This window comes from Neomonachus schauinslandi, chromosome 6 (genome assembly GCF_002201575.2).
Source record: "Neomonachus schauinslandi chromosome 6, ASM220157v2, whole genome shotgun sequence".
Classification (NCBI taxonomy): Eukaryota; Metazoa; Chordata; class Mammalia; order Carnivora; family Phocidae; genus Neomonachus; species Neomonachus schauinslandi.
In genome coordinates, this window is record NC_058408.1 from 31,906,759 (window position 1) to 31,927,943 (window position 21,185).

Genomic DNA, 21,185 nt, shown 5'->3' on the forward strand with positions numbered 1-21,185 from the left:
AGGACGAAATTAGATAAACACAAACATTGGTTTATGAAAAAGCAGCTAAGGAATATTGAGTAGTTAAGAACATGGGGTGGGGTTTTTTGCGTATTTTTTTCATTTAAAATAAGACTAGTTTTTTAAATCCACTTCCAGTTATCTAAACTTTAAAAAGGAGAGACATTTTCAGATTGATTTTTATATAGAAGCATATAGTTATTCTTCATTAGCATTTGTTGCTTCATTAGTTTCCTGACATAATCTGATCAGTCTTTTATTTAATTCTCTTTCTTTTTTGTACTGACTGAGGCACCAAGAGAATTTGAAAAGGTAGTAGGTAGTTACCCGTTTTAGTGGCATTTTTCTGGCTTTCCTGAACAATTTAGATAAATTTATATATTTTTTTGAGAAGTAACTACAGATTACTGGAATTTAAGCAAACACATTTGAGGAAGTAGTCTTTGCACAAGTGGGAAACAAAGATACTTTGTCCTTGAGTTTGAGAAAATCACTCGTATGTTTAATGAGAACAGTGTTGGGAATTTCCTCAATAATGCTTGTTATTTCCATAATCCAGTGACTTTAGTGGAAGGACTGAGAGATTTTTTTTTTTTTTTTTGGCATTCAGATTCATTTTTAAGAAGAAAAATAGCCTTTAAGAAATATTTTTTTTTTTAAAGATTTTATTTATTTATTTGACAGAGAGAGAGATAGAGCAGGAACACAAGCAGGGGGAGTGGGAGAGGGAGAAGCAGGCTTCCCGCCGAGCAGGGAGCCCGATGCGGGACTCGATCCCGGGACTCCAGGATCATGACCTGAGCCGAAGGCAGACGCTTAACGACTGAGCCACCCAGGCGCCCCAAGAAATATTTTTTAAAATAATGTACTTGTCTCATAAATTTTGTGGAAATAGAAGCTTTCAATCTGAAAAGCACTAAATTTAAAAAAACAAATATCTTTTTTTTTTTTTTTTTAAGATTTTATTTATTTGACAGAGAGAGACATAGCGAGAGAGGGAACACAAGCAGGGAGAGTGGGAGAGGGAGAAGCAGGCCTTCCTGCCGAGCAGGGAGCCCAATGCGGGGCTCGATCCCAGGACCCCGGATTCATGACCTGAGCCAAAGGCAGACGTTTAATGACTGAGCCACCCAGGCACCCCAAGAAACAAATATCTTTAAAAAAAAATTTTAACAGGAATCTACCTAAATTGTACCACATGCTTCCCTGTCATCTCAAGCAGTTTATGTAGGGACTTCTGTTTTCCCCTGTGCATATAATTCTGGATTATTATTGGTGATTCTGTCAACTATTTCTTCTCAAGGTATCCGCTTTGAGCAGCCCCTTTTCATTTCTAATGTAATTAGTGTGAAGTGATACAGGGGAAATCTCTGTTTTATCATATTCTATTTAGCAGTCTTAAGAGGTAGAATTTCAGAGTTGAAGGACTACAGAACCAAGAATTCAAATACCTAGATTCTTATTCTTTCTCAGTTGCTATCTTTGTGACCTTGGGCAAATAATGTGCTACCTCAGAACCTTCAGTTTCCTCGTTTGGCAAGTTACTGACAATAACTTACGTTTTTGGTGTGTTTGTGATGTGCTAGGTACTGTACTAAGTAACATTGTAGCAGCCAGGTTAAAGATCTAGTCCCAAATCCCATAGTTTACAAGGATACAGTGGCCTTGAACTCTCGGATCATTGGACTCCAAAGCCCACTTCCTCTCATTGAATTGTGCTTTGCCTATTTTAGAGTACAAAAACACAACTCAGATAAGGGAATGTAGGTAAAAACATTTTGTGACCTGTGAAGAGCTGAATATGAGCTATTTTTATTCCTCATAACTCTTAAGACACTGACCTTTCTATAACTGCTCTGAAGTTTTATGATACTAATTTTCTTTGTAGTTTAGAGGCTTTAAAAAATTATATTCTGGATTGATAAGTGTTCCAGAATGCTAAATAGTTATCATATAGAAGTTAGTATTTCTCTTTCTACTTTCTTCCATTTATTTTGGGAAAAGAATGAAAATAAAACACTTCCCAGAATACTATAAATAACAACCAAGTCTTAAATTTGTGATTTCTACCCACCCATTTTTAATAGAGAAGTTATTAAGTATATGAACTGATGAGAACCTTTAGCAGAGAGGTAAAAGTATATGAACAATCTGGGTAAAGATATACTGTTTATTTTTTTGTTAATAAACTCTCCTTAGAAATAAAGAATAACTTGAATAACTTGAATTTTTTTGTTATGTTACAAAGGAAATATCATTAAAAAATTGTTTAGGACAAATACCACCTGAAATTCATGGTTTTTTAACAGTGCAGATTTTATTTACAGAGGTTATTTTGAGTAGACACATTTTGCTATAATCATTTCATAAGATTAGAAAAAAATATTATTTTTGCCCAGGTATTTTCTTCCAGAAAAGTGAAGTGCAGTGCTGAGTAGTAAGAGATGTTTTTCACAATGGGGGTTATTTCTTGATTTTTTTCTTTGAATTAGAGAAAGGTTTAATAACAGGAGTCATATTAGAGCTGGACACATTTTGTCTGATGTTGGTTAGGAGTGCAAAGACAGCAGCTGGAAATCAGTTCTTGGGCTGGGATCATTCAGCTTCTATTTTATAACAGCAAGGGAATGAATTTTTTAAAAGAACACAACTACATGCAAGTAGAGAACATAGGTGGTGATAGATGTTAACTAGATTTATGTGGTGATCATTTTGCAATATATACAAATATTGAATCATTATGCTCTATATCTGAAAATAATATGATGTTATATGTCAACTATACTGCAATTAAAAAAAGAGGAGACCATAATCTGTTTTAGGGATTACTTGTACTTGGAGTAGCCATCAGGACTTTGTTTTTTAAGCATTTAAACCAAGAAGGCCGATGAAATCTAAGTCAGTTGATATTAAACATTAGTTGAGATTGTGTTCCTTTTTTTGCCTTCTGATATCATTTTATTGATTAAATTACCATACTTGGAGCCAAACATGTGATTACTAGTTTTATTAGAACTGGTTTTAAGGAGTGCACTTGTTGTGATGAGCGCCGGATGTTGTATGGAAGTGCTGAGTCACTGTATTGTACACCTGAAACTAATATTACTCTGTATGTTAACAACTGGAACTTGAATAAAAACTTAAAAAAAAAGAAAAAGAACTTTGTCAGCATTTGAACTTTCTAATAACCATAATGTTTTATAGACTAAAACCTTCATTTGCTTCATATTTCCTTGGGTAGTATCTTTCAAACTTGGATTTACAACTAGAGAATATCTTCAGAACTATGACTGTATTGCATTACAGTAAAATTTGCGATCCATTAATTTATAGCTAAAAACCATAGATAATCTTTTTTTGTCTTCAAGTTTCTTTGCATTTTAAAATTCCCGTCTAGTTTTTTCTTTCCCTATGCACTGCAGTATTCCTTTTTTTTTTTTTAAGATTTTATTTATTTGAGAGAGAGAGAATGAGAGAGAGCACATGAGAGGGGGGAGGGTCAGAGGGAGAAGCAGACTCCCCGCCAAGCAGGGAGCCCGATGTGGGACTCGATCCCGGGACTCCAGGATCATGACCTGAGCCAAAGGCAGACGCTCAACCAACTGAGCCACCCAGGCGCCCCACTTGCAGTATTACTTTTAAACGAACCCAGTTGCGTAGAAGAGGCAAACTTTTACAAGACAATATAGACATAAAACATTGAAAAATTAGTAAAAAGACACAGGCATCTTGGATTTCAAAAAAGAGGGTATATTTTCCCCCTCCGAATGTCATATTAAAATGAAAGAAGATAGAATATTTTAGCATATTACCTTTATATGTGAGTAAAGAAAAAAATGTCTGTTCTTAAACATTCTAATCACTGCGTTCCTAAGAGCAATTTAATAGTTCTTACAATACCATTGCTTCTGTCACAACACTGCTGATAAACAAAATTTGCCTGCTAAAATCCTGGAAATATTAGTTCTTAATGAATTTTAGTTTATGGATTTATTTTAGATCAAATATTCCTGACATCTTATTTTTATATTTTCCAGGAAACCCGAGGTCATATCAACAATGGGTGCATACAGTCAAGGTAATGATAACCCTTCACTGTTTCTTCCTCCTTCACTCAAACATATATGGAGCAATGTTCAGTAAAAGGAAGCTGCTTATACTTATGCTGTTTATTGGCAATAGTTGAAATGTTTGTATATTTTTTCACATTTTAAGTATTTTTATTTTATATGATATTCATAAATATAATTTTAAAATGGAAAGCTTTTGTCCAGAGAAAATTGGCTCGTTTTGAAAAGCAAGATGTTATTGTCAACTTATATCCTAGAACATGGGAATTAGGAGGGAAAAGTATGATTTGAGGGGAGTTTTATCATTTCTGGTCATGTGCTTGTTGTTAATACGATTTTTTAAAAATTTTTTATTGTTAATCCCCATACATTACATCATTAGTTTTAGATGTACTGTTCCATGATTCATTGTTTGTGCATAACACCCAGGGCTCCATGCAGAATGTGCCCTCTTTAATACCCATCACCAGGCTAACCCATCCTCCCACCTCCCTCCCCTCTAGAACCCTCAGTTTGTTTTTCAGAGTCCATCGTCTCTCATGGTTCGTCCACCCCTCCGATTTCCCCCTCCTTCATTTTTCCCCTCCTGCTATCTTCTTTTTTTTTTTCTTAACGTATATTGCATTATTTGTTTCAGAGGTACAGATCTGAGATTCAACAGTCTTGCACAATTCACAGCGCTTACCAGAGCACATACCCTCCCCAGTGTCTATCACCCAGTCACCCCATCCCTCCCAGCCCACCCCCCACTCCAGCAACCTCAGTTTGTTTCCTGAGATTAAGAATTCCTCATATCAGTGAAGTCATATGATACATGTCTTTCTCTGTTTGACTTACTTCACTCAACATAATACCCTCCAGTTCCATCTACGTCTTTGCAAATGGCAAGATCTCATTCCTTTTGATGGCTGCATAATATTCCATTGTATATATATACCACCTCTTCTTTATCCATTCATCTGTTGATGGACATCTTGGCTCTTTCCACAGTTTGGCTATTGTGGACATTGCTGCTATAAACATCGGGGTGCACGTACCCTTTCGGATCCCTACTTTTGTACCTTTGGGGTAAATACCCAGTAGTGCAATTGCTGGATCGTATGGTAGCTCTATTTTCAACTTTTTGAGAAACCTCTGTACTGTTTTCCAGAGCGGCTGCACCAGCTTGCAATCCCACCAACAGTGTAGGAGGGTTCCCCTTTCTCCACATCCCCGCCAACATCTGTCATTTCCTGACTTGTTAATTTTAGCCATTCTGACTGGTGTGAGGTGCTATCTCATTGAGGTTTTGATTTGGATTTCCCTGATGCCGAGCGATCTTGAGCACTTTTTCATGTGTCTGTTGGCCATTTGGATGTCTTCTTTGGAAAAATGTCTGTTCCTGTCTTCTGCCCATTTCTTGATTGGATTCTTTGTTCTTTGGGTGTTGAGTTTGATAAGTTCTTTATAGATTTGGATACTAGCCCTTTATCTGATATGTCATTTGCAAATATCTTCTCCCATTCTGTCGGTTGTCTTTTGGTTTTGTTGACTGTTTCCTTTGCTTTGCAAAAGCTTTTTATCTTGATGAAGTCCCAATAGTTCATTTTTGCCCTTGCTTCCCTTGCCTTTGGCGATGTTTCTAGGAGGAAGTAGCTGCAGCTGAGGTCGAAGAGGTTGCTGCCTGTGTTCTCCTTTAGGATTTTGATGGACTCCTGTCTCACGTTTAGGTCTTTCAACCATTTGGAGTCTATTTTTGTGTGTGGTGTAAGGAAATGGTTCAGTTTCATTCTTCTGCATGTGGCTATCCAATTTTCCCAACACCATTTGTTGAAAAGACTGTCTTTTTTCCATTGGACATTCTTTCCTGCTTTGTCAAAGATGAGTTAACCATAGAGTTGAGGGTCCATTTCTGGGCTCTCTGTTCTGTTCCATTGATTGATGTGTCTGTTTTTGTGCCAGTACCATACTGTCTTGATGATGACAGCTTTGTAATAGAGCTGGAAGTCCGGAATTGTGATGCCGCCAGCTTTGCTTTTCTTAATCAACATTCCTCTGGCTATTCGGGGTCTTTTCTGGTTCCATACAAATTTTAGGATTATTTGTTCCATTTCTTTGAAAAAAGTGGATGGTATTTTGATGGGGATTGCATTGAATGTGTAGATTGCTCTAGGTAGCATTGACATCTTCACAATATTTGTTCTTCCAATCCATGAGCATGGAACGTTTTTCCATTTCTTTGTGTCTTCCTCCATTTCTTTCATGAGTATTTTATAGTTTTCTGAGTACAGATCCTTTGCCTCTTTGGGTAGATTTTTTCCTAGGTATCTTATGGTTTTGGGTGCAATTGTAAATGGGATCGACTCCTTAATTTCTCTTTCTTCTGTCTTGTTGTTGGTGTATAGGAATGTCACTGACTTCTGTGCATTGATTTTATATCCTGCCACTTTACTGAATTCCTGTATGAGTTCTAGCAGTTTTGGGGTGGAGTCTTTTGGGTTTTCCACATAAAGTATCATATCATCTGCAAAGAGTGAGAGTTTGACTTCTTCTTTGCCGATTCGGATGCCTTTGATTTCTTTTTGTTGTCTGATTGCTGTGGCTAGGACTTCCAATACTATGTTGAATAGCAGTGGTGATAGTGGACATCTCTGCCACGTTCCTGACCTTAGGGGGAAAGCTCTCAGCTTTTCCCCATTGAGAATGATATTCGCTGTGGGTTTTTCATAGATGGCTTTTATGATATTGAGGTATGTACACTCTATGCCTATACTCTGAAGAGTTTTGATCAAGAAAGGATGCTGTACTTTGTCAAATGCTTTTTCTGCATCTATTGAGAGGATCATATGATTCTTGTTCTTTCTTTTGTTAATGTATTGTATCACGATTGATTTGTGGATGTTGAACCAACCTTGCGGCCCAGGGATAAATCCCACGTGGTCGTGGTGAATAATCCTTTTAATGTACTGTTGGATCCTATTGGCTAGTATTTTGGTGAGAATTTTTGCATCCATGTTCATCAGGGATATTGGTCTGTAATTCTCCTTTTTGATGGGGTCTTTGTCTGGTTTTGGGATCAAGGTAATGGTGGCCTCATAAAATGAGTTTGGAAGTTTTCCTTCCATTTCTATTTTTTGGCACAGTTTCAGAAGAATAGGTATTAATTCTTGAAATGTTTGGTAGAATTCCCCTGGGAAGCCATCTGGCCCTGGGCTTTTGTTTGTTGGGTGATTTTTGATGACTGCTTCAATTTCCTTAGTGGTTATAGGTCTGTTCAGGTTTTCTATTTCTTCCTGGTTCAGTTTTGGTAGTTGATACATCTCTAGGAATGCATCCATTTCTTCCAGGTTATCTAATTTGCTGGCATAGAGTTGCTCATAATATGTTCTTATAATTGTTTGTATTTCTTTGGTGTTGGTTGTGGTTTCTCCTCTTTCATTCCTGATTTTGTTGATTTGGGTCATTTCTCTTTTCTTTTTGATAAGTCTGGCCAGGGGTTTATCAATCTTGTTAATTCTTTCAGGAACCAGCTCCTAGTTTCGTTGATCTGTTCTACTGTTCTTTTGGTTTCTATTTCATTGATTTCTGCTCTGATCTTTATTATTTCTCTTCTCCTGCTGGGTTTAGGCTTTATTTGCTGTTCTTTCTCCAGCTCCTTTAGGTGTAGGGTTAGGTTGTGTGTTTGAGACCTTTCTTGTTTCTTGAGAAAGGCTTGTATTGCTCTATACTTTCCTCTTAGGACTGCCTTTGCTGCATCCCAAAGATTTTGAACAGTTATGTTTTCATTTTCATTGGTTTCCATGAATTTTTTTAATTCTTCTTTAATTTCCTGGTTGACCCATTCATTCTTTAATAGGATGCTCTTTAGCCTCCGTGTATTTGAGTTCTTTCCGACTTTCCTCTTGTGATTGAGTTCTAGTTTCAAAGCATTGTGGTCTGAAAATAGGCAGGGAATGATCCCAATCTTTTGGTACCAGTTGAGACCTGATTGTGACCTAGGATGTGATCAATCTGGAGAATATTCCATGGGCACTAGAGAAGAATGTGTATTCCGTTGCTTTGGGATGGAATGTTCTGAATATGTCCATGAAGTCCATTTGGTCCAGTGTGTCATTTAAAGTCTTTATTTCGTTGTTGATCTTTTGCTTAAATGATCTGTCCATTTCAGTGAGGGGGCTTTTAAAGTCCCCCACTATTATTGTATTGTTGTTGATGTGTTTCTTTGCTTTTGTTATTAATTACCTTATATAATTGGCTGCTCCCATGTTAGGGGCATAGATATTTACAATTGTTAGATCTTCTTGTTGGATAGACCCTTTAAGTAGGATATAGTGTCCTTCCTCATCTCTTATTACAGTCTTCAGTTTAAAATCTAATTTGTCTGATAGAAGGATTGCCACCCCAGCTTTCTTTTGGTGTCCATTAGCATGGTAAATGGTTTTCTACCCCCTCACTTTCAATCTGGGGGTGTCTTTGAGTCTAAAATGAGTCTCTTGCAGACAGCATATCGATGGGTCTTGTTTTTTAATCCAATCTGATAGCCTGTGTCTTTTGATTGGGGCATTTAGCCCATTTACATTCAGGGTAACTATTGAAAGATAGGAATTTAGTGCCATTGTATTGCCTGTAAGGTGACTGTTACTGTATTGTCTGTGTTCCTTTCTGGTCTATGTTGCTTTTAGGCTCTCTCTTTGCTTAGAGGACCCCTTTCCAGATTTCTTGTAGGGCTGGTTTCGTGTCTGCAAATTCCTTTAGGTTTTGTTTGTCCTGGAAGCTTTTGATCTCTCCTTCTATTTTCAATGACAGCCTAGCTGGATATAGTATTCTTGGCTGCATGTTTTTCTCATTTAGTGCTCTGAATATATCCTGCCAGTCCTTTCTGGCCTGCCAGGTCTCTGTGCATAGGTCTGTTGCCAATCTAATGTTTCTACCATTGTAGGTTACATATCTCTTCTCCCAAGCTGCTTTCAGTGTTTTCTCTTTGTCTCTGAGACTCGTAAGTTTTACTATTAGATGTCGGGGTGTTGACCTATTTTTATTGATTTTGAGAGGGGTTATCTGTGCTTCCTGGATTTTGATGCCTGTTTCCTTCCCCAAATTAGGGAAGTTCTCTGCTATAATTTGCTCCATTATACCTTCTGCCCCTCTCTCTCTTTCTTCTTCTTCTGGGATCCCAATTATTCTAATGTTGTTTCATCTTATGGTATCGCTTATCTCTTGAATTCTGCCCTCGTGATCCAGTAGTTGTTTATCTCTCTTTTTCTCAGCTTCTTTATTTTCCATCATTTGGTCTTCTGTATCACTGATTCTTTCTTCTGCCTCATTTATCCTAGCAGTTAGTGCCCCCATATTTGATTGCACATCATTAATAGCCTTTTTGATTTTGACTTGGTTAGATTTTAGTTCTTTTAGTTCTCCAGAAAGGATTTCTCTAATAAGTTAATATGATTTTTTAAAATGTAAAACTTGCCTCCACAGATTTAGGCTTTATTGCCCAACCTTAAAGCAATTAAACAGTTTCTTGTAGTTCTTTTTATTAAGTTTTAAATATATACTTATTACTTGTCATGTTGCTCAAGTCTGCCTAAACTGCAAAGATGAAATTATTTTTAAATTGTGTATTACACCAACTAAAAGAACAGAGTAGAATGTTTACATTTTGTCAGAAATTACTATAGTATATAAAAGCTTGAAAACACTTAATGTGACATAATTTCTGTAGGTCTTTAATTTGTGAGAAAAGTTCTTTTCCCATACTATTAATAATGCTTTGTTTTCAGGACAGCCTGGTTTAAAATTTTTGGAAATATGTTTCTGTTTTTTCTTTGCAGAAAGGAGGTGCACTGTTTAACACAGCAATGACCAAAGCAACTCCAGCTGTACGGACAGCATATAAATTTGTAAGTTTTCTTTTGATGTTTAAAAATTCTATTGATAAAATTATACATTTCCCTAGCTGACAGACATGTAAATCTAGAATACTTCTATTTTTTCTTTTAAAAAAGCTTTAGGGCGCCTGGGTGGCTCAGTTGGTTAAGCGACTGCCTTCGGCTCAGGTCATGATCCTGGAGTCCCGGGATGGAGTCCCGCATTGGGCTCCCTGCTCAGCGGGGAGTCTGCTTCTCCCTCTGACCCTCCCCCATCTCATGCTCTCTCTCTCTCTCATTCTCTCTCTCAAATAAATAAATAAAATCTTTAAAAAAAAAAAAAGCTTTAAAAAATTTAGAGTTAATATTGACTGAAGTGAATTCAGTTATTAAAACTATTGTATAGAAAGGATATTCCCTTTATATAATCTAAAAACAATTCTTCAGTTTATTTTAAAACTGTCAGTAAAATTGTGCACTTAGATTGAAATAGTCCATAATGAAGTGCCATTTTTAAAGATTTGATTCTTTCATTTAGCAACATACTTTAAATTCTCATGATATACTTGAGGCTTAAGTAAGAAAAAATAGAAAAATATGGCAAGTTCTCTTCCCTCAAAGATGCCCGACTCCATAATTAAAATTCTTCAGTGATTCTCCATGGCTGATAGTAAAATAAAAATAGCCATATCAATAGCAATAAAAAATAATTAATAAAAACTAAAAATCTCTTTAATATAATAGCAAAGACCCTTCAAGACTTGATTCCTCTTGTGTCCTTCCCATTCACCCCAAACCCTAGAGCCTGCCGTATCGCTAAAGATACTGAGCTACTCCTCATTTCATGAATGCAAGATGTTCTTTTCTGCCTCTATTCTTATATAATCCACTTCTACTAACTGGAGCATTTATTCTTGGATTTTATCCAAAACCCAGTAAACACTAATCATCCTATAAGACTTAGCTTAGGCATTAGCTATTTCCGTATAAGATGTCCAGGCCCACACAATAAGGGTTCATATATCTTTTGGGTCCTCATTGGGCCAGTATGTGTTACCTCTGTTTCAGCACTTGTTTTACCTGCGTGCATCTTTATCTCTAATATTAAACTAGTTGGAGCTAGTGGGTTGGTATCCAGTAATTTTTTAAATGTAGTAGGTCATATATATTTTTTTTATTTCTAAAAATATTCAGGGTCATAGTTGTTTTTTTTTAAGATTTTATTTATTTATTTATTTGAGAGAGAGAGACAGCATGTGCAGGCGGGGGGAGGGTCAGAGGAAGGAGAGAGAATTTCAAGTAGACTCCACGCTGAACACGAACCCAATGCTGGGCTCAATCTCATGACCCTGAGATCATGACCTGAGCAGAAATCAAGAGTCCAAGGCTCAACCAACTGAGCCACCCAGGCACCCGAGGGCAATAGTTTGATTTTATAGGAGTTTATCTTCAAATGCTTTCTCAGTAAAGGAACTGATGTGATTGAGTTAATAATGGAATAATAAATTTTAATAAGCTTAGAACTTACATTCTTGTTTTGACTTACAATTATGACATATATGTAGCCACCATTACTGTTAAAAAAATCGATTTCAAAGATTACATTTTATAGTAGGAAAGCTAATCTACAGAGTGGATTCAAAAATATGGTGCCAAAATTCTGAACTGTTTGAAGCCTTATCATAGAAAGAGGTTGTCATTTTGCCTGGGAAACATCAGGCTCTGCATTTTGTTTGGTTGTTTCATAGTTTTTCTGGAAAACCTCTCTGAGTATGTCACTATCTTACTCTATAATACTGATGGTTTGATTTATATACAGTTTTTAGAGAGATTTTATTTTTTTACAATGAAATAACACATGGCTGCCATGTGAAACATCAAACTAGCCTTGTTTCTCACGTTCACTTAAGATTGTATAAAAGGTTTCTCAGTCAAGTGCCCTTCATTTTATTCTTGAACAAACACTTGAAGCTTTTCCTCAGTCTTAGAGAAATTGTGTTGTATTATTTTGCTAAATATGTTTTTCTCCTTAATTTCACTTATATTTTCCACAAAAACCCAGAAATAAACATGTTCAAAACCTATTCATTATTCGTATTTTTATCTTTCTAATCAGTAGAGTGTTTTATTTTCTGCAGAACAGTAAAATGTTCCCAAGTTAAAATTCTGCTCTGTGGAAGATTATTCCCTAAACTAATTTCAGGCCAGTTAAGGTCTTCAGAATATACTTAATTGCTTTCATCATTTATCTCATAATCGTGTTGCACATGAATCAAGAAGTCAAGAGGTTTGGGACAAGTAAAGTCAGTTTGTGACTTCCGTAGTTGTACCTAAAACATCTTTCCAGGTTGCTCATATTCTGAAATATGAACTCTTGAACTTCCTCCTTTGACCACAGATTACTATGAACAAAACTTCTGATCTCTCCCGTATGGCTTTAACAGAATTTATTTACTTGATTTTCCATAGATAGTAAATTTTTAAAAACTGGGAACCATGTTTTAAACTGTTTCATTCGGTCAGTTATCTGAGTACTTCTTAGGAACTAGGCATTGTACTGGTTATTTGTAGAGCAGTGAGGGTGGCACATAGTGCGAGTGACAGAGGCACTGTCCCTGCTAGTTTTATGTTTGTGTCATGGTCCCTTCGCTCTGTTTTGGACATACTACAGAGGGACTGAATATGTATTTGTTGAAGGAAATAATGGTTTTGTCCTATTCTTAGAACAGTTCTTCTATCCTTAGAACATTTTCTCTATGCTTTTTATGCTCTCATTTTTTCTATGCTTTTAGAAACCATAAAGAAAACTAGAATTAACATGTACACTTTTCTTAGAAATCTAAAAATAACCGTAAAGTGAATACGTAATTGATTTGGCTAAAAGATTTTCTGAGTCAACTATCTTGTTACGTTTTTGCCTTTTAAATTATTAACTAAAGCCATTTGCTGGATGCTTCTCTGTAGAGAATACTTGTTTATTGCTTCTTTTCAGCTTGGTATTAAAAAGGATAGAGAGAACCTGTACCCCATGTTCCAGATAGTCTGAAAGAGGTCAGTGGAAAAGGTAGGGCAGCAGCCATTTAAATGAATCAGTACATGGATTACAGACACTAGATTCAACTCTATACACTTAGAAGCATCTGCAAAGATTAGTGTGAATCAAATGAATTTTGAAAGAATAGAAGATACTTAGATAAGTTAGAATATAAACAAAACAAGAGCAAAGATCGATACAAGTTCTAGGAGATGGAAGCCGGAATATTTTCTTGGTAATTATTCATTTTTACCTAATGAAAATGTAGGGATTAATATGGGACCCTTTAAATAGATTAAGTGGCTTTACCAATAAAACAATGAATGTGAAACGGCTTTAATTCTAAAGAGCCACAGGAATACAATTTAGTGTTATTTGGCTTTTTAGGTTATCTTTTACTATGTATAATATGTTTTGATTTTGCCTCATTTGCAATAAAGAAATAGTTGTTTATTTGAGTTCAAGACATAAATTGAGCAATTACTATATGCCAAATACTGTATTAGGTACTACAGATATTAACAGCAAAGAAATAAGAGCCGTCCCCTAAATGAACTTGGGAAGACATATTCACTCTTCCTAGAAGTAATTGGGAAAGCAGGGTGGTTTGGTAGAAGGAGCAAGAACACTCCTTGAGTTCTAGCAAGAACCACCTAGAGTTGGAAAGTCTTAAGTCTCTATGACCTTAGCTTCCATGTCTGTAGAATGAGACTCATGATGCCTTTTCTCTTGTAAGGCTTATATTCAGTGGATATATTTTTAAAACCTTAGTTCTTCCTTCTCCTTTTTGATGGTGAGAAGTTGGACTTAGAAATGAAATGGACCCAGATTTGAACCTAGGCTATGCAGACTGATCCCCTCTGAGTCACTTTCCTTATTTGTAAAATGTAATAATAATAGTACTAACTTTAGAGACTTGTGATGATTAAATGAGCTAATATATGCTAGGTACCCAGCACATAGTCATATACTGAGGAAACACAACATAAATGTGAGTTTCCTTTCTTTTCCACTCTGGCCACTCTGAGTGGGAATTTCCAGTGGAATAAAGGCCAAGGTTTAAGGAAGGTCCCCAGTTACTTGTGTTAAGTTATATTCCACAGGAATCACATCAGCACCTGAGAAGCTCAAATGCTGCAGTCAGAGTCCCTATGGAGCATGAGGATAGCATCTTCTGTTAAGTGACCTTTAATTTGTACCAGAAAAACTGGGCATGAAATAGCCATAACATTAAGGTATCTCTGTTAATAAAAACTCGTGTCTGCCTGTAAGAGCATTTTAATAAAGCTTTGTAAAGGTGCCTGAGTTTCTTAAAGTCCAAACATTTGCCCAAATAGCCTGCTGCTGTGATGATGTGCATTCTTCTTTTCACCCCCAGTTAATCACAATTTCAAATTAAGACTGGATGGTAGTAATCTGATTGACTCCTGTGTTTTCTATAGTTGGGGAGGCAAACAGGCTAAATGTTAGCCTTTGTATGATATTAGGATGCAAACATAGACTAATCATGTTTTCACTAATTTAGATATAATAGTAAGTGATGTGGTCTTCCTGAAAATTAAGTTTTAGATTATAATTTGTTCTTTTTCTAAGTAATATGAAGTTAGCAAATTTCATGAAGTGAGAGCTCATCTGCTTACTCTTTAAATGGTAATAGAACCATGCTGAGCCAGACACTTGTGTTACCTTTTTCTAGGCAAAAAATCATGCAAAGCAGGGAATAAAGGAAGTGAAGAGTAAGCTAAAACACAAGGTATGTCATATTCTTCTTTTCGTTCTTCCTTGATTCTTACATTAGTTTGAAGCTTATACTTTACAAATCACACGAGATTTATGTTTTTAATGACGTTTGAAATATGCTTAGCCCTTTGTTCAACAATGTATTTTTCATAACAAGCCCTCTGGCAACTATCTGCCATTCTGTATGCATCCACTGAATAATCTCTTTATCGTTTGCATATTTTAACACAGAACAACAGAGATCTTCAAAGATGCTTTAACAGGATGTATGTTTTCATAAAGTTGATTGCCTTGATATCACAATTGAAATTCTTGCTTCAAGCCGAGAATTTCTTTAAAAAGATGATCTTTGGTGCAGAATTAAGCCAGGAATACCATCTTTATAGGATCTTTCCAGTAGTCGCTACTTTAATTTGAAGCATGTTCTTAATTAATAAAAGATTTTTTTGAAGATATGTATTTGAATCTATGAATGTTGCATATATATGAATATTTATGTGTACGTATATGTATTTTTGATTTGATTACTTATATCTTTGCGGATTTTTGTCAGTTGTTTTGAGTTTCTATCCTTGAAGAAAAAATATTACTTAAAACTTCCATTTTTATGATGGAGAGTAATCCTTATATAAATTTTATTCAAATTATTCAAAATAGAGATTATTTTGGAAATTATTAATTCAAAATATAGAAAAATGCATTTTCATCCTAAATAGATTTTTTAAACTTACATCTGACGTGTTATTTTGCTATTTGCATCTGTATCAGATAGTTTGTCCAAAAGTAATACAAGGAGTATTTTAAAATAATTAACTTGTGTATTTCCTAATGTGTAGGAAAATGAAGAAGGTTATGGAACCTGTTCTGGTTCTGTACAGTATACACCAGTTTACACATTACACAATGAAAAGGGAGGAAATATAGAAAAGCGTAAGCTTGCCCAGGTAAGTTTGTTTACCCTTCGTCTTCAAATTCTAAAATTATGTAATTCCAGTTAATTCTTTAAGAAAATTTTGGACCCTTTTTTTTTTTTTTTAATCATATGAGCTTGCATTTCCAGTCAAGGAGATTGAGTAGGTAGTGTCTGGGCAGGCTGCAAGAGGATTAAGAATCGGTTGTTCCAGATATCAGTCTCTACATACTTTACTAGGTCTTCATAGAGCTCACAGTCCAGTAAGGGGAGAGAGACAGGTAAGCATGTGATTGCTATAGGATGTGAATAGCTTGACGATGAGGGGGAAATCACAGATTTCTACTACAAAAATAAAATAAAGTTCATACATGGGAATTTGACCATTAAAATCATCTATAGATATTAGAATATAAAGTAATATGCCTATTTTTTCTAAAGTTAGATATTTTATTTGCTATAAATATTTAAAGCTTCTGCTTATATGTCAGTGTTATGTAAAATACTGTCCTACAGGGGGAAAGTGTTCAGAATTATAGCTATGTGTGTCTCTGGTTTTGCCTCATAAGTATGTTTCTGAAGGTTTAAATGATCCAAATTTGTATACAACAAATCATATTTTAAGTGGCCTTAGAAAACCAGCTTTTAAAAAGAATTCTCAACTGGATTATAGTTCATTTATTGCAGTCACTGAAGTTTATGGATGAGGGAGTTGATAGCCAGAATGGTCACCTCACTTACCCTAAGACTTATAAGGAGTTAGTGGGAGAGTGGGATGAGAACGCATCCCTAATGCTCACTTAGCTTTCCTGGATCTGCACACACTGCAGGAACAGAGATGGTCTTAAAGTGCTTCTCTGTGTCATTAGGGATGGGGAGAGGTCAGTGAAACTGTACTAAAACCCTCACCTTTATAAAGAAAATTCATTCATTTAATCATTCAGCACCTACTGTGCACCAGTCATGACTCTTAAGGGTTCCAGGAGAAGCAAAACCCATCTCTGCCTTCATGGGACCATTTTTATACCATACTAAGGGCCTTCTCTATGATGTATCCTTTTATGAGTTTATATTTTCCATACATTAGTATTGCTTAATTACAGCATATTGGTAGTAAATGCTGATTGTCTGACCTAAAATAAGCCCCTCAATGAATAATTCTGCAAGTGTAGAAACCTTCTATGGCTACTACTGATAACTGGAAAACATGTTTTGACTTGTAAACTAATAATGGGTTTGCAATCAATTTCTCTATTTCTCTTCCATCACTAGCATGTTCAATTCCTATTGGTTCTCAAGCTTCAGCATCTTAAAAACTTTTGCAAAATATTTATTGCCTTAATATTGGAGGAGTTAGGTTATATTTACCATGGTGCATAGATTTTTATGTGAAAAAGAATGAGATTTTTGTTACTCATCGGATGCTTTAAGATAGAAAGAAAACACTTCAATTAGAGAAACCCCTGTCCCAAATGTCACTTTTAAGTTAGGAAAACTATTTTCAGCTCCTCATTTAAATTTTTAAATCTTCCTTTCTTTAACATGGCAGTGTATTTATATGATAATTTAGTTATAAAATATATTACAGATTTCTGTTTTTGTTTCTGTTAGACGATTTCTGATAGAGAAAATTGTATTAAGTTACAGAAAACTTTACAAGACAATAGGTTACATTCATTGCATACTTATCCTGAATTTTCTTGGCCATCATTTATTATATTAATTCAACTATCTGTATTCATCAGTTAGCATTTTGTGGTTTTCAGGTGGACATAACAAATGATGACTCTAACAAGAATTAAGAGAAGTAGGGCTTATTCTTTTAAGAATTATAATATGGGGGGAGGAGCAAGATGGCGGAGGAGTAGGTGACCTAGATTTCATCTGGTCCCAGGAATTCAGCTAGATAGGCATTAAACCATTCTGAACACCTACGAACTCAACAGGAGATCGAAGAAAAGAATAGCAGCAACTCTCTGAACAGAAAAGGACCACTTTCTGGAAGGTAGGATGTGCGGAGAAGAGAATCCAAGGCGATATTCGGGAAGATAGATGGCGGGGGAGTGGGTGCCTGTCAGCCGCTACTGGCAAGTGATAGAGCAGCGGAGCACAAAATCGGAACTTTTAGAAGTCGGCTCCACTGAGGGACGTCGCTCCAGTGGCTAAACGGGGGGTGGAGCCCTCATGGGACAGTGTGGTCTCAGGACCCTCGGGGTCACAGAAAGACTGGGGGTGCCTGAGTGCAGCAGAGCTCCCAGGTATCGGAGCGGGGAAGCAGCTGCAGAGACGGAGCCGAGGAGCGGGCTCTCAGCTCGGGGTTGCCATAAACTGTGATCCGCGGCACAGTCAGGCCACTGCTCCTCCAGCAGGGACCCAAAAAGCGGCAGATCTGGGGAGACTCCTCTTCCTCCCCTGGGAGGAGCAGCGTGGGAGCACACCACAGGGATCTGCTGGGTTTGGAGACTCCACACAGGGTCGGGTGCCAGAGATAGAAATGCTTGGTCACAGGCTGGGTGAGCATGAGTGTGGCCGGAGACCGGGGAGACGGGAGTGACTGACTGCTTTTCTCTGGGGGCTCACTGAGGAGCGGGACCCCGAATTCTCAGCTCCTCCGGGGCCGAGATTGGGAGGCCGCCATTTTCACTCTCGGGCTCCAAAGCTGTACGGAAAGCTCACAGGGAACAAAAGCTCCTGAGAGCAAAACCCAGCAGATTACTTAGCCTGGAATGGCAAGGGCGGGGCAATTTTGCCTCCGGCAAAGACATTTGGGAACCACAGCAACAGGCCCCTCCCCCAGAAGATCAGCAAGAACAGCCAGCCAAGACCAAGTTTATTGATCAATGAGAATGGCAGAACTCCAGCGCTAGGGGAATACTGCACAGAGAATTCATAGCTTTTTTACCATGATTCTTTAGTCTTTCAAAGTTAATTTTTTGAATTTTCTTTTTTTTTTGAATTTTTCTTTTTCCCTTTTTTAACCAACATCTTATTGATCCCTTTTTAAAAAATCTTCTTTATTTTTCATTTTTAGAGTCCTATTCTATCCCTTCATAGTAGTTAACCTTGTTTTTGGTATATATATATATATATATTGTTCTCTCTTTAAAATTTTGGATTACAGTTTCTTCTAACAGACCAAAATATACCCTAAATCTCTAGTGTATGGCTTTGTTCTAGTCCCTGGCCTGATCACATTCTCTCCCTTTTTTTTTTTTATTTTTCTTCTTTCTTTTTTTCAACCAACTTCTTATCAATTCCTTTTATAAAATCTTTTATAATTTTCATCTTTACAGTCATATCCATCCCTTCATCGTATGTACCCTTATTTTTGTACATACATAAGCTTCTCTTTCTTTAAAATTTTGGGATGCAGTTTCTTCTAACAGACCAAAATATGCCCAAAATCTAGTGTGTGGCACTGATCTATGCACCAGCCTGATCATATTTGATCATATTCTTTTTTTCTTTCTTTCTTTCTTTTACCCCAGTTTCAGATCTCTTCTGATTTGTTTAGTGTGTATTTTTTTTTGAGTTGTTGTTACCCTGTTAGCATTTTGTTCTCTCATTCATCTGTTTTCCTCTGGACAAAATGACAAGACGGAAAAAATGACCTCAAAAAAAAAGAACAAGAGGCAGTACCAACTGCCAGGGACCTAATCAATACGGACATTAGTAAGATGTCGGAAGTAGAGTTCAGAATGACGATTATAAAGATACTAGCTGGGCTTGAATAAAGCATGGAAGATATTAGAGAAACCCCTTCTGGAGAAATAAAAGAACTAAAATCTAACCAAGTTGAAATCAAAAAGGCTATTAATGAGGTGCAATCAAAAATGGAGGCTCTAACTGCTAGGATAAATGAGGCAGAAGAAAGAATCAGTGATACAGAAGACCAAATGATGGAAAATAAAGAAGCTGAGAAAAAGAGAGATAAACAACTACTGGATCACGAGGGCAGAATTCAAGAGGTAAGTGATACCATAAGATGAAACACTATTAGAATAATTGGGATCCCAGAAGAAGAAAGAGAGAGAGGGGCAGAAGGTATAATGGAGCAAATTATAGCAGAGAACTTCCCTAATTTGGGGAAGGAAACAGGCATCAAAATCCAGGAAGCACAGAGAACCCCCCTCAGAATCAATAAAAATAGGTCAACACCCCGACATCTAATAGTAAAACTTACGAGTCTCAGAGACAAAGAGAAAACCCTGAAAGCAGCTTAGGAGAAGAGATATGTAACGTACAATGGTAGAAACATTAGATTGGCAACAGACCTATGCACAGAGACCTGGCAGGCCAGAAAGGACTGGCAGGATATATTCAGAGCACTAAATGAGAAAAACATGCAGCCAAGAATACTATATCCAGCTAGGCTGTCACTGAAAATAGAAGGAGAGATCAAAAGCTTCCAGGACAAACAAAACCTAAAGGAATTTGCAGACACAAAACCAGCCCTACAGGAAATATTGAAAGGGGTCCTCTAAGCAAAGAGAGAGCCTAAAAGCGACATAGACCAGAAAGGAACACAGACAATACAGTAACAGTCACCTTACAGGCAATACAATGGCACTAAATTCCTATCTTTCAATAGTTACCCTGAATGTAAATGGGCTAAATGCCCCAATCAAAAGACACAGGCTATCAGATTGGATTAAAAAACAAGACCCATCGATATGCTGTCTGCAAGAGACTCATTTTAGACTCAAAGACACCCCCAGATTGAAAGTGAGGGGGTAGAAAACCATTTACCATGCTAATGGACACCAAAAGAAAGCTGGGGTGGCAATCCTTCTATTAGACAAATTAGATTTTAAACTGAAGACTGTAATAAGAGATGAGGAAGGACACTATATCCTACTTAAAGGGTCTATCCAACAAGAAGATCTAACAATTGTAAATATCTATGCCCCTAACATGGGAGCAGCCAATTATATAAGGTAATTAATAACAAAAGCAAAGAAACACATCAACAACAATACAATAATAGTGGGGGACTTTAAAAGCCCCCTCACTGAAATGGACAGATCATTTAAGCAAAAGATCAACAACGAAATAAAGACTTTAAATGACACACTGGACCAAATGGACTTCATGGACATATTCAGAACATTCCATCCCAAAGCAACAGAATACACATTCTTCTCTAGTCCCCATGGAATATTCTCCAGAATTGATCACATCCTAGGTCACAATCAGGTCTCAACTGGTACCAAAAGATTGGGATCATTCCCTGCCTATTTTCAGACCATAATGCTTTGAAACTAGAACTCCATCACAAGAGGAAAGTCAGAAAGAACTCAAATATGTGGAGGCTAAAGAGCATCCTACTAAAGAATGAATGGGTCAACCAGGAAATTAAAGAAGAATTTAAAAAATTCATGGAAACCAATGAAAATGAAAACATAACTGTTCAAAATCTTTGGGATGCAGCAAAGGCAGTCCTAAGAGGAAAGTTTAGAGCAATACAAGCCTTTCTCAAGAAACAAGAAAGGTCTCAAACACACAACCTAACCCTACACCTAAAGGAGCTGGAGAAAAAACAGCAAATAAAGCCTAAACCCAGCAGGAGAAGAGAAATAATAAAG

At 36.6% G+C, this 21,185-nt stretch overlaps 1 protein-coding gene across 1 annotated transcript in view; it reads left to right on the top strand.

The window, feature by feature from the left end:
• Positions 1-21,185, top strand: part of DENND1B (DENN domain containing 1B) — a 262,179-nt gene that overhangs the window by 208,731 nt on the left and 32,263 nt on the right. The window contains exons 17-20 of the mRNA XM_044916349.1: positions 4,038-4,078; positions 9,881-9,949; positions 14,647-14,703; positions 15,527-15,634. Coding sequence (XP_044772284.1) covers positions 4,038-4,078; positions 9,881-9,949; positions 14,647-14,703; positions 15,527-15,634 — 275 coding nt within the window. The remainder of the gene's footprint in view (positions 1-4,037; positions 4,079-9,880; positions 9,950-14,646; positions 14,704-15,526; positions 15,635-21,185) is intronic.